The sequence below is a fragment of the Myotis yumanensis genome, unplaced genomic scaffold, assembly GCF_028538775.1.
Source record: "Myotis yumanensis isolate MYYU_CA2020_CCGP unplaced genomic scaffold, mMyoYum1.0.hap1 SCAF_14, whole genome shotgun sequence".
NCBI classification, from domain to species: Eukaryota; Metazoa; Chordata; class Mammalia; order Chiroptera; family Vespertilionidae; genus Myotis; species Myotis yumanensis.
In genome coordinates this window covers 24,774,018-24,788,588 of record NW_027223765.1, presented here as the reverse complement: position 1 = coordinate 24,788,588, position 14,571 = coordinate 24,774,018, and the positions used below count along the sequence as shown (strand labels likewise).

Genomic DNA, 14,571 nt, shown 5'->3' with positions numbered 1-14,571 from the left:
AGAGATACATGGATTATTTTTCAAATAACAGTGACAGAACAGCAGTATTCCATCTATATATACCATATTTCTCTGAATAGCAGTAAACATATTCAACATGAAAGCCTGGGTGTTTAGATACCTGGACTATACATAGACTAAGTCTTCAACATTGACTATATTAAAACCTCTATTGACTCAATTCTGGATAGAATCAGGAGACAGCAAAAGGTACTCAACCAATTCTGAGCATTTGCTTTTATAATGAATAGAAATTTCAGATTCAATTCTTCACTCCTTAAGGATTCAACTCTTATCTTACCTGTTGCTCCCATTCTACTCCCTTATACCCTCACTCTACCACTGATATTCTGACTACTACCAATGTCTTGTAGCTGTTTTCCCTCCAATACCCCTTTGCATTTTCCTTCAAATATTCAAAAATATTTTTTAAACTACTCTAAAACCTAGTTCATTGCTTTTGCTGACTTTTTGTTGTCTACTGAAACATGTTGAGACACTACTTCCTGGCTTTCAAAAGTCCTCCAGAAACTGACCACATAGTCTATTTAACAATCTCCTGAGTTACTCAAACTCCTTCCATTTCATCCAGGTTAACCAATTCACAAGCCAAAAATCCATTCTATGCTTACTTATTACTCTATGCCTTTATCTGTGCTTTTTCTAGCTTACCTACTATCTGAACCCTTCCTATCCTTCAAAGCCCAGGTCCCTAGTCTGAATTGGCACTGTTCTTATGTTTAGGACTTAACTATCTACTATCTTGGTCTGCCTTTTATTTGTTCTGAGCACATCAGTATTAATGTCCTACCTACAATGTGAGTTCCCCACCCATATGGAACTAGTTTCATATTCTTTAACTCTCAAAGAGATAAAGTTTAAGTATAACATAGTAAATCTTGTTAACAGATTCAACTTTTGAATGTCTTTTATAAAGCTACTAGAGGCCCAGTGCATGAAATTCGTGCACGGGTAGGGTCCCAAGAGGCTGCTGGCTGCAGGCCGGGGCGCTTCCCTTCCCCTGGCTGCCTGCCACTGCTGGCCCTGCCCCCAGGTCGAACTCCCAGTCAAATTCCCGGTTGAGGAGACAATTTGCATATTAGGCTTTTATTATATAAAGCTATATACTATGTTATTTTAGTTACAAGGAGAACAAATGATAACAAAATGCTAAACTGTCTGTTAAGGAAACATATATTCTAAAAATATCTGTTTTGTTTTCTAAAATTAAGGGTTATAATAGCCAACATTTCAATTTTGGATTCAATTCAAGTAACCTCATTTAGAGGCATATTCTATTTCACAAAGTCTCAAAGTTTTCTAATTTCTCTTAAAAGTAGAAATTTTATTTTTGTTTGGGAGTGACAGATTAGACTTTTAGATTTCTCATTTAATCAAATGTAGGACTTAGGAGAAGAGATCAACTAAAATAGATAAAAGAGTCACTGAAACCGCACCTTGTCTCCCTAACACAAATTCTAATTCTGGACTCATTTTAAGAAATAATGAAGGGGCCCAGCCTGTATGGCTCAGTGGTTGTCAACCCAGGAACCAAGAGGTCACTGGTTCAATTCCCAGTTAGGGGACATGCCCAGGTTGTGGGCTTAATCCCCAATAGGGGGTGTGCAGGAGGCAGCTGATTGATGATGTTTCTCTCTCAATGATGTTTCTATCTTTCTATCTTTTGTCCTTCCTCTCTCTCTAAAAAAAAAAAAAAAAAAATCAATAAAAATATATTTTAAAAAAATAATGAAGGGAAAGGATCAACTAGAAAAAGCTGATTTCTCATGATATCCTTAGTAATTTTACATGGAAATACTAGAGTGTTGTCCTTAACTCATTTGAAAGTCAGTGTTTATCAGCAATAACACACACAGAGTTTTTCACAAAAACACTCTAACCAGACAACAGAAACATTTAATTAAAAGAAATCCATCACTGTTTCTTGCATTTAAGGGATAAAATTATACTGAAAAAGCTCTATGCTTTGTATTTCCAGGAAGACTAAAACTGGTTCCCAAAAGGCAGTAAAAACAATGTACCTAAAACCAGTAATACTGAAACTGATGGCCTCACATTCTCTCGTAAGGGTGGTATTTTATATGACAAAGAAGAGAGATTAGATACATACCTTCATTGCAAGAGCAATTAAGGCTCCTTCTGTTGGCCTCCCCATTAGAGTGTCATTTCTAATTACAGCATCATTGCACACACAGCCCGCCTAAGAGAAATACACATAAACTATGAACCCATCACTGTGTCCTAAGTCATTATAAATAAAGTCATCTTCTGCCCAGACCAGTGTTGCTCAATGGTAGAGTGTCAGCCTACCCACCAGAGGGTCATGGGTTGGATTCCTGATCAAGGGCACATACCTGGGTTGCAGATGTGATCCCCTGCCCCTGGTTGGGGTGCATATGGGTGGCAACCAATCTATGTGTCTCTCTCACATCAATGTTTCTCTCCCTCTCTCCCCCTACCCTTTTCACTCTAAAAATTAACTGAAAAAATATCCTACGCTGAGGATTAACAACAACAACAAAAAGAAAGTCACTTTCTCAGGGAATAAATGTTTACCTCAACAATTCTGCTAACAGCTGGGTTACAGAATCCATGAACAACATCACCATCGACAATCACTTCTCCAAATGAATTGTAGCCAACTCCAGTAACCTGGGGAACATAAAGTAGGGTCAATAATATAATCAGTAGACAGTGACAATACCTATGAAAAACAAAATCTATGATGAGTTATATTCATTTCATTTTATACATCATGACACTTAGCATGTATACATAAAAAGCATGTAAATTAGTCTAAAAAAACATTTAGTTAATGAACTATAAATTCCCATTTTTGCCACAATGATGAACCTTTAGTTAATAATACTAATAATTAAGTATAATAGTTAATTACAATAATGTATAGTATATCATAAAAAAAACAATATGACCGTTAATATAATCAATATAATCTTATTGTTTCTATGTATAGTATACTACAAAACATGAAAATCACTATATGTAAGTGAGCTTAAATTTATAAAACATCCTATATAATAAAAGGCTAATATGCAACTCGACTGAACGGCAGAACGACCGGTCGCTATGACATGCACTGACCACCAGGTGGCAGACGCTCAACACAGGAGCTCCCCTCCAGTGGTCAGTGTGCTCTCACAGGAGGAGTGCTGCTCAGCCAGAAGCCAGGCTCACAGCTGGCGAGTACAGCGGCAGTGGCAGGAGCCTCTCTGGCCTCCACAGTAGCACTAAGGATGTCCGACTGCCAGCAGTTGGACATCCCTCAAGGGCTCCCAGACTGCGAGAGGGCGCAGGCCGGGCTGAGGGACTCCCCTCCCAAACAAGTGCACGAATCTCATGCACCAGGCCTCTAGTTATATTAATAACATACTACGACATACAAAGAATTCAAGTCCATTTCCAAATCTAACATTCATCACAAACATAATGTAGACAAAAGCAGAATTCTTTTTGCAAATACGCAGGCTCAGAGATATTAAGTGATTTATCCTAGCACTTCCAAACTACTGTAACAGCATATTACACACCAGTTTTAAAAATCAGAGATTGAGACAAGCCATATACTTATACGATATGGCTAGAACAAACAAAGCCAAACAAAAGTTAAATTTCACAATAAAAATAAGACAGTTTAGAGAGAAATTACACATGGTTAATGCTTGACATATGAAATTATGGGCTTAAAACAAAAGAGAAACTTAAATCCTCTACCTTCCATACCTGGACCACATAAGCACATGTAACCCCAATGACCCCTCTGAGTCATCTAGAAAAGGTACATTTAATAATATAGCATTGAGTATCCTTAACAAAATCTAAAACCCTAAATATCAATAGTTTCATTTTAAGGCCTATGTAAAATGGACAAGTTATGTCAATTTGTCTAATGCTTACTTTGCTCGATGAATTGGTTGTTAATGCATTTTAAAATACTGTAGCCATCATAAGTAGTGTTAATGAACATTCCAGACAGAAATATTCCTGCCACGAATAGGTGAGACTGAAAATTGTCCTCACCCAGCTTCAAAAGTAACCATTGCACATACACTGATGTGCACTTAAAAGACAGCCAATATATTTCTAAGATAATGTAATTCATCTATTCAGTTATTCTTTCAACAAGTATTTACTGCTATGAGTCAGGTCCTGTGCTGGGTAACACAGTTCTTACACTATTACAACTTATAGTACAATAGGAACAGCGACAAAAAATTTTACCTGGCCTAAGGGTTAGAAGGTATGAAGTTTTATTTTAAAAAACATGTAACATAGGGCTATTTCTGGTTGGTCAGCTTTTCTGAAGAAGTGGGGATGAAACTAAGGTGCAAAAGATGAGGAGGTATTAGACAGTCCTAAGCAGTGAGAACAGCAGCAAAGGTTCTAATATAGCAGTAACTTTGTCCCACTAAAAGAACCATAAAATCAGTGTGTTTGATACACAGAAAGCAAAGGGGAACATATAAGATTAAAGACAGAAATAATGGTCATAACAAGAAGGGCCTTGAGAGACCACACTTCAGGATCTTGGTCACAAGGGAAAGCTGCTGAAGCATCTTAATTTACAGAGTGACTACTCAAAGTTTGGTTCTAAAAATCCCTCAAGCTGCACATAGAGCAAGGACATCAAAAGTTTGGTGATGAATGGATGTAAAGGTGATTAAAAGAGAGGTGTCAAGCAGGATTAAAAGTTATTGGACTGTGTAAGTGGAGTAAGATTAAGACTTGGTAGAATCACATGGGGAGGAGAAAGTTATGCTGCTGACTAAAGTACAGCCAACTTGAATGTAAGACTCTGGAACAGTTAACAATGTTAAATACCAAGTTTCTTAACAAAGAAATACTGTTGTTAAAAGAATCTATAGAGTACCTCAGCATGCAGACCATCTGAAGTAAATATGTGAGTAACAGTCATTTCATTCTTCGTCAGTGTTCCAGTTTTATCTGAGCAAATGACATTACAGCAGCCTAAAGAATAAACCATTACAGGTCACCAAAAGTCAAGGAGAAATACAAGGTCACATTGACAACAAATCAAAGATTGTGGGAGCCTGCCCTGCTTCTCTGAATTTTGTACAAATCAAGCTCATTGATAATTTTAGACTGTTGACTCTCATCATATTTGCTTCATTGTAAGGTAGTTTCTGAAATTAAAATTAAAAATTAGATACTGATAAATGTTGAAAATTTTTCTTATATACTTACGGTTGAATTTCATAATGCTATTCAATATTAGCTTTATATAATAATCTACATAATAAAAGCCTAAGCGACCGTTACAGCAGAACGACCAGAATGACCGGTCAGTTGCTCAACGCAGAAGCTGCCCCCTGGTGGTCAGTGTGCTCCCACAGGGGGAGCTCCGCTCAGTCAGAAGCTGGGCTCGCGGCTCGCGGCTGGCGGCTGGCGAGCGCAGCAGCAGTGGCGGGAGCTTCTCCTGCCTCTGTGGCAGCGCTAAGAAGCAGCGAGCACTAACCGGTTTGGTGCAGTGGATACAGCGTCATCCTGTGGACTCAAGGGTCCCAGGTTCGATTCCGGTCAAGGGCATGTACCTTGGTTGCAGGCACATCCCCAGTGGGAAGTGTGAGGAGGCAGCTGATCAATGTTTCTCTCACATTGATGTTTCTAACTCTCTATCCCTCTCCCTTCCTCTCTGCAGTGAGCCGAGCAATAAGGAGTATAAGCCGGCAGGAGGACATCCCTCTAGCAGACCAGGACCCCTCGCTCCTTACCACCCGCCTGCTCGCTGCTCTTTACTGCTCAGCTCGCTGCTCCTTAGTGCTGCCACAGGGCGGGAGAGGCTCCCGCCACCGCCTCTGCACTCACCAGCCATGAGCCTGGCCTCAGGGGGATGTCTGACTGCTGATTTAGGCAGTCAGACATCCCCCAAGGGGTCCTGGACTACAAGAGGGTGCAGGCTGGGCTGTGCATGAATTTTGTACACTGAGTCTCTAGGTTTATATAATACACTTAGAGGCCCAATGCACAAAATTCGTGCAAGAGTAGGCCTTCCTTCCCCCAGCTGCCAGCATGGCTCCCCTCCGGCACCCGGGACCCGGGCTTTTCTCCAGCCGCCAGCAGGCACCCAGGACCCAGGCTTCCCTCTGGCCACCAGCAGGCACCCAGGACCCAGGCCTCCCTCCTGCCTCCAGCAGGCACCCAGGACCCAGGCTTCCTTCATAGTCCCAGCTTTGTCTGGAAGGTCGTCGGTCTAATTAGCATATTACTTTTATTATTATAGATTTTTCTAGAAAGTTTTAAGGGTGCCTAAATATAAACCCATATAATTTTTTAAATCAGTATTTGAAGGTATTTTACCTTTTCAATAATAAAATGCAAACTAGAATTTAAATTCAACAATCTTGGATTCCCAAATTTAAAAAAAAAGTTTCACAGCATATATAAAGTTATCACAGTTTTCCAATCACATATAAAGTTGTATCATAGCAATGTAATTTGTATCAATGAATTCTACTTAAGTATGACCTTTTAGGATCTATAACTATCAATTATCTTTCTTGAGCTGCCAAAAAATTCTAGTTATTTTACTCCAAGGTTTCATCTGTTATACAGATTTTTTAAAAGCATGATTTAAGAAACAGAACATTTCATGATGCAGAAAAATTTCTGACAGTTACCTGTCCTGAAGGATATGCATTTTTAATTACTTTTTGGTTGCTAAAACCATACTCACATTGCCACAAGTCAAACACCACAATGCAAACCTCTAAGACAAAAATTATAAAACCCAAAGATAATTTACTCTTAGTGTAAACTAACACATCATTGTATAAGCAAGCTCTTTCCACAGACTTACTCAGAGTTTCAACTATAGGCAGTTTTTTCACAATGGCCCTTTTCTTCACCATTCTCATAACACCAAGGGCTAGAGTCACTGTGACCACAATGGGAAGACCTTCAGGAATTGCTGCTACAGCCAAACTGTAACCAACGTATATATAGTATTAAAGTTTAAGTTAAATAGTAACCACAACAATAATTTCAATTGTCTGTTACTTAAAAGAGTGGCTAAAAAATGCAAAATTAATACTGTTAATACCCAAAAATGGCCTCACAAGAAAGGGAAAGTGAACATTTACTGGACACCTACTAGTTGTCAGGTTAAGCAGTGGTTAAAGAATATAAGTTCTGACATCAGATTGCTTAGGTTTGTACCCCTAGCTTAACCAATTTTTACCTGTGTGGCCCTGAGCTATTATTTCTCCGGCTCTGTAGTTTAGTTTCCTCATCTACAAATATAGATAACAATAACAGATGTTCAGAAAAAACTTGTCCATGAATGTTCACAGCAACACTATTCACAACAGCCAAAGGGTGAAAACAGCCCAAATGTCCATCAACTGATGAATGAGAAACTGTGGTATATCCATACAATGGAGTATTATTCATCCATAAAAAGAAATGAATTACTGATACATGCTCAACATGGATTAACCTTAAAAACATCATGTTAAGTGAAAGAAGCCAGACACAAAAGGACACATGTTTCCATTTATATGAAATATCAAGAATTAGCAAATCCATATACATATAAAGCAGTTTAGTGGTTGCCAAGGGCAAGGGAGACAAGAATGGGGATGATTGTTTAATGAACAGAGTTTTCTTTTGGGGTGATAAAAAAATTCTGACAATAGTGGTAATGGTTGCACAACATTATGAATATATTTAACTGCACTGTACAATTTAAAGCAGTAAATTTAGGGTATGTGTATTTTATCATAACAAAAATATTAATCACTTCATTGTTTCCCTTATAATATAAAAATAATCTAATCTCTATTTATTCCATTTCAAGTGTTATCTCTTGACTCCAATACAGATAAGGAAATATACATTTCTATTCCTCATTCTAACACTGTTCTCTCCTGTGTTTCTACTTCCCAATTTCTATACTTACTTTTTTTATATGACCTAACTTGATATCATTAGCAATCAGTTCTATAACCATAATTAACTTTTCATGCTTTATTTATAGGTTGATTATAAAATTAAAAGTCAATGAATAACACTCGCAATACCACTGCCTTAACAGTGTACACTGAAGAATCAAGAAATATGTGTTATCATTAATACTTCCTTCTCTCTTTTGAATTATTTCAAGTTCAAATAGAATTCTCTTTTCTTATGCTTTCATTAACCCTCATATATCAGGAAAACTAGGCATCATCATTTACAATCCAGATCCAATGGACCTTTACATGCTTTTATATTTAAATCATTTTATAAATAATATGAAGAAAATGGATTGTGAAAATTTTCACTTGAATATTAACTATATTCCTCAATTTGAAGGTATATGTATATCTGAAATGGGCAATGTCCTTTATTTTTTAAATACATTTTTATTGATTTCAGAAAGGAAGAGGGAGAGAGAGATAGAAATATCGATGAGAGAGAATCACTGATTGGCTGCCTCCCTCCTGCATGCCCCACACAGGGGATCAAGTTTACAACCCGGGTATGTGCCCTTACTGAGAATCGAACTGTGACCTCCTGGTTCATAGCACTGAGCCACACCAGCTGGGCAGAGCAATGTCCTTTAGATGCAACTAACTGCTCATCAACTGTTATGAATAACCGCTAACAAACTGAGCTACCCAGCCAGAGCCTTAATCCATTGATTTTTCTCTAATTCTTAAACTATTATTTCCTACATTTATTTTCTTTAGATGCCAAGGCGAGTTTCACTTACTTTACACCACACACATCATCATCTTCCTTTCTTTCACCCTTGTTTTTCCGTAATTCATACAAGGATAGGTACGGAATAAATTTTCTGATTACCTGCCTATCTATTTATAATTAACTGGATTGATACTTTAGCCAGGACTAGATTTAGACTTAAAATCATCTCCCCCCATACTTTCAGAGTACTGCCCGTCGTCTTCAAATGTAATCCAATGTTGCTGTGAGTGAAGGATTAATAAAATTCTTTCCCCCTTCTGTATTCATTAAATCTCTAGCTCTGTTCTCCTAGTGACCTGATAAAAGGTAGCATGTCAACTATATTGTTAGGCAACACCTCCTGACTGATAAACTGTCTATGGACTGGAAGAATTATAATTATTTAACAGGAAGCCATAGGTTGGGTTTCCTGAGAGTAGTGACTCATAACTAACTAGACGTGTTTCTTGCAGGCACAATGAAAAATGTGTTTCCAGAGATATTGGCTCCTGTGGAATATGGAGCATTTTAACCCAGTGTAGTTCCCGCACTCAGAAGATCATCTCATTTTTTGCACCTAAGCTGAACTGCACAAACTGTTGCAAGGACTCTCTCAGAAGAGGGATGCCTGAAGCTGCCTGGCTGTGTTTGATTCCAGGTCAGGGCACATAACTGGGCACAGGTACCAGATGAGATCTATAAAAGTCTTATGAGTAGAAATGTTTAGTAGAGCCTAAAAAGACCCTGTGATGGGAACGGCAGTTGCTAATTTGAAGTCTGATACCTGTCTAATTAGACTTCCTTCGTAGATGACCTGACTTGTTTTTTTCTTTTGTTTCACAATGACTGAATTTAGTTGAGAGTTTTTTTCATCCTGCTGAGCATTTGGAGAATCCTTCCCAACTATAAAGATTCATGTCTCACCTCAGATTGAGAAAATGTTAATGCATCATTTCTTATATAATTTCTTCTTACCTCTTTTTGAAACTTCTATTAGTTAAATATGGTAGTTATTGAATTATTCTCTTTGACACTTTTATCTCATTTCTGTTTTGGAATTTTTACTCTACTTTTTGGGGGGACCTTTCAACTGTATATTATACCCCTTAAATTGAAATTTTAATTTCAGCAATCATAATCTTAATTTCTAAAAGTTCTTTTTTTGTTCTGTATACTTTTCTATAGTAATCTATCATGAATGCAGTTTCCTCACAAATCTCTGGAAGTAAAAATGCTGTTTACTTTTAATTGTTCTTCTATTTCTTAATTTTTTTTTCATTTTTGCATTAAAATTAATTATTCAGTTTCTATATTGTGGTCCTTCTTTTTCATGCTGCTAGTTTTTATTTGTCAATCCTTAACTCTATTTACATATAAAAATGCAATAATGGGTTGATAATACCAGACATCTAATATAGGTTTTCTCCACTGTCATATATGTTGGTTTTAATTCATTTCAATATATGAATTCTGAATTATTTAAGTAGAGGTACTATACAGTATGTGCTCATATAATACCTCCACAATGGAACACATGCTATACCTACCAGAGAAATGAGAAGAGCAAAAGAGACTTCCATTTATAACCATTAGAACTTACCTTACACTAATAGTAAACATTTCCAGGATATCTTTTCCTAGTAACCAGCCAACCAACATGATGATACCTGCAACAGAATCAAACAGCAATTTTTCTATTTTATATAAAATGACTTAGGCATAGAAGGGATAGAAACTGAGGGCAGCAAAATATTCCTTGATATTAAAGGGGAAAGTATACTAGGAAGTGATTACAAGACTCTACAAAAATGTAGTAAGCAGGAGAGATTAAAGTTAATGCTGTGATGCACACATGCACACAAATACTGTACACACATTTTACCTTTTGTTGCCATTGCTAGTACCTATCCCTTAAAGCATAATATCTGCGAACTCCCAGTATAAAAAAATAGTACCAGTACTTTCATAATGAAGGGGGAAAAGGTCACATAAGACATATAGGTCTTCTACTTATTATCAGCTTTGCAACCCAGAAACTTTACTTCTGGTAACTCAATATGCATACATTCCGTATTAACCTTGTATTACAAACAAAGAAGTATTTAGGACTTGGCTCAAAGAATGATGTATCTTATCTAAGACATCTAAAACTGCTTTAATATTTAAAAATTACTACTTTTATGGTATTTAAAAATAAAAAATCAACTGACATAAGTGAAACAACTGATTTCATATTCTCTGCTTTAACCTTTGTCTTTGAAAAAAAGGGGTGCAAAGGGTGCACTACGGTTTTTATGAGGAAAAATACAGTATAATCAGAGTTTTAATAAAGCAACTTTGAGATTGTATTCTAGATCAATATAAGTATTTAAACAAGTTTATCTTCATCTTTCTAGAACTGCAAAATAATGTTCTAGATCATGACCTTCTAAGATCCTATCCCAAATATTCTCCTAACAAAAATAAATTATGGTCAATGAATTATACCATATATGTATGTGTATATATTCCTGTATGTGTGTGTGTGTGTGTGTAAAACTGGAGAATAATTTTCATAACATTAAAATAAAAAAGAACTGATATCCTAATTATACAAAGAGCTGTTACCAATCTGAGACTCAAGCCACAACAAAAGAAGGGCCAAAGAAATAGACTGGCAGGTCATAAAAATGGACCAATACACATATGACAAAGTGTTCAGTTATTCTAATATTGAATTCTGAAATAAAATAATGAAAAGTCTTTTATTCCCCTTTAAGTTAATGACAACAAAGATGGCAAGAATGCACAATGGAATACTATACAAATTTTAAATTTGTTTTAATGACAAGATGTTTATGACAGAATAAGTGAAATAAAAAAAGTAGTCCATAATTCAATACTATCACATTTTATTGAAGACAAAAAAATACTGTTTACAAAAATGCTCTTTAATTATAGGAATTAAAAGAGTTCTGGTTGTTGTTGTTTTTTTTGTGGGTGTTTTTTTTTTTTTCAATTAGCAATAATCGCGCCTCAAATAAACTTCACTGGCTACGATACTCCCACTGCACAAAACTAAACAGAGTTCTGTTTTATCTTTGTAGAAAAGAACAATGCTAAGGGATAGTTTTGTAATTTTTAAAAAGTAGTAATAAAACTAAAGATTAGTAAATTAATTAAATGAATAAATGTATGTATGGATGCATGTAAGTAAACTACCCCTTCATACTAAAAAAAAATAAAAACCTAAGTAAATATATGAGATACATACTCACTCTTCTCTTACCTATTATACCAAAGGAGTAAAAGGAAAGTTGTTTTCCTAGGAGGTCCATGCTCTTCTGCAGAGGGGTTTTCGGTGCCTTGACAAATTGGAAAAGTGTGTAACTACAATTAGCTAAACTTAGTGAGATACCCTAGGTGCCATGGACTTTGTTAAGTGATTGACATACCCATGCTAGTGCTTAATACATACAACTCTCCCTTAAGGTAAATATGACCCCCTTCACTGAGGAAACTGAAATATCTGTTTAACTGAAAAGGTCCATGGCCCCCCTCTATGCCTCTCTTTGGAGGAAAAACCTATTCTTCCAATCAGCTTCTCCAGGACTTCATTACCATCACTCCCCCTTACATTTCCCATCTTTCTCCTTTCTGTATCCACAAACATGCTTGTAACCCAAATCTTTCTACTCTGTTGGTTCCTTGATCTGCTAATGCCCTTCTCTAGTGGTCTTTTCACTGCCAAGCTTCTTAGAATGGTTTATACACTGCATCATGAACACTAGAGTCTTGGCATGTTACCTGGGAAATCCACATGACCTAGGGAGAATATATTTGTAGAAGGCAACTTCTTTTTTATATATAAGAAAGTACTTTAAATAAAAGAACTAATCTTCAAAATCCTTAAGCAAGAATATCTCCCAGATTATTTTACTTTGGAAACTTTTTTCCCATTACTTGGAATTATGTAAAGTTGGGAATTTTGGTAGAAGACATGTTCTGAAGTACAAATATACTATTTAGTAATCTTTAAAATTAATATGATCGCTCTGGCTGGTGTGGTTCAGTTGGTTGCCAGTTCTATTTCCGGTCAAGAGCACATGCCCAGGTTGCAGGCTCTATTCCAGGTAGGAGAGGGTGGAGGGGGTACAGGAGGCAGCTGATCAATGTTGCACTCTCACATCGATGTTCCTCTCTCTCCCTCTCCCTTTCTCTCTCTAAAAATCAGTAAACTATTATTTTTTAAAAAAGGTAATATGATAACATTCATTTCCAAAAGACTTCGCCCTATAAATAAGCTATAAATCTTTTTATCCTATAAACAAAAAATAAGTATAAAAATATTTTAGAATATAAACAATGCCAATTTAAGCCCTTCCAATCACAGGCTTTCCAATTATGTTTTTAAGCATAGACAACTGAGTGATATTCTGAATAAAATTTTACTGTCAATAATACATAAAATAATCTACCAATATTCTTTTTTCTTTACTTATAATGGAGAATGTCAGATTTGAAACGAATGCATCATTAACAAACTAAGTACTCACTTCTTCTGCTTGCATCATTTTAAAAACTTCTCCAAATTCAGAATTTTCTCCTGTTCCAATGACAACACCCTAAGGGAAAAAACAGGAAAATATATTTACATTCAGATGGAATCCTCCCTCAACAATAACAATAAAACCTTCATCCCATTTTTCCAAAGTCTTGCCTGCAGTAAAGATATGACATACATATCCAAGGATTCTTTAACAAATGTTACTAGAGATCATTAGTATTTATTTATACCTTGTGATACAAACCTTGAAAAAAATTTTCATTAAATTTACTTTTGACTCAATTTTGAAGCCCATTTTTTATATTAATATTACTGAAATTTGAATCTTATACTCAACAGAGACATTTAAAGTAGGATATCTTTGTCCCCTCAAAGGCTACTGAATGATGCCTTTTACATCTGTGAAATATTGGACTCCAGAAACAAAATATTTGTAATCAATCATTAGGAGAATAGTATGCAGCCAGTACCCTATCAAATATGCTCAAATTATATTTAACCAGAAATGAACATATCTATGAGCCACTATTTCTATCTTAAAAAAAAAAAAAAAAAAAAGAACAAGTGCTGAGGACTATTGAGGACTATGCCTTTAAAGGATGCATTAGATAATGGCAGAACTGTGGACAGATATTATACCTCAGGGGCTTCTCCTCAGCCTCCCAAATAGCTGCCAAGGGTTAGGTTTAATTCTGTTGTTTCTGTCTCACATTTTTTAAAGATTCACATAAAATTAGCAAAAAAGAAATGAAAAAATGGTTGAAAATAAAAAGGAATCGCTATTTTCAAATCAAGAAAAAAATTACCTTTGCTTTGCCACATCTGACCAGTGTTCCCATGAAGGCAATGTTACTTCTTGATGCAAGATCTCCATTAGTCGCAGCCAGCTGAGGAGCTGTCAACTTAGAGCAAGGTGTTGTCTCTCCTGTCAAGCTGGACTCATCAATGGAAAGATCCACAGACTTGGGGAACATAAAGTATTCCATTACATTCAAGGATGAAGACTATCTGTGCTACATTTAACATCTCGAGAGTTTGTAACCCTCACTTCTCCATCAAATATCCCCTTTTCTATTAATTATCCTAGTCTTTTATCATATCTAGAATAAGTACAACCATATATATAAATTAAGTTGTCAACAAAATCCGACATGCAAAGTAGAATGCTGTATCATGAGACAAGACTAATCTAAATTTCAAAATATAACTAGAGAAAAAGAGACACTTAGCAGAGACTTAATCTTTAGTGAAAACTCAACTCTCATGATAAAATATTATTTCCTAATTTTGCCATGCCCTAA

At 36.0% G+C, this 14,571-nt stretch overlaps 1 protein-coding gene and 1 non-coding gene across 7 annotated transcripts in view; both read right to left on the bottom strand.

The window, feature by feature from the left end:
* The window catches only part of ATP2C1 (ATPase secretory pathway Ca2+ transporting 1), a 124,354-nt gene that overhangs the window by 42,850 nt on the left and 66,933 nt on the right, over positions 1–14,571 (bottom strand). For all 6 annotated transcript variants that reach the window (XM_070433385.1, XM_070433384.1, XM_070433387.1 and 3 more), the window contains 8 exons: positions 14,077–14,232; positions 13,260–13,328; positions 11,993–12,068; positions 10,325–10,391; positions 6,857–6,981; positions 4,910–5,007; positions 2,578–2,673; positions 2,132–2,221 (listed from right to left, as the gene is read on the bottom strand). In XM_070433385.1, coding sequence (XP_070289486.1) covers positions 2,132–2,221; positions 2,578–2,673; positions 4,910–5,007; positions 6,857–6,981; positions 10,325–10,391; positions 11,993–12,068; positions 13,260–13,328; positions 14,077–14,232 — 777 coding nt within the window. The remainder of the gene's footprint in view (positions 1–2,131; positions 2,222–2,577; positions 2,674–4,909; positions 5,008–6,856; positions 6,982–10,324; positions 10,392–11,992; positions 12,069–13,259; positions 13,329–14,076; positions 14,233–14,571) is intronic.
* On the bottom strand, positions 11,643–11,783 carry LOC138992828 (U4 spliceosomal RNA). The gene has a single exon (XR_011468158.1). It is a non-coding gene; the product is annotated as a U4 spliceosomal RNA (small nuclear RNA).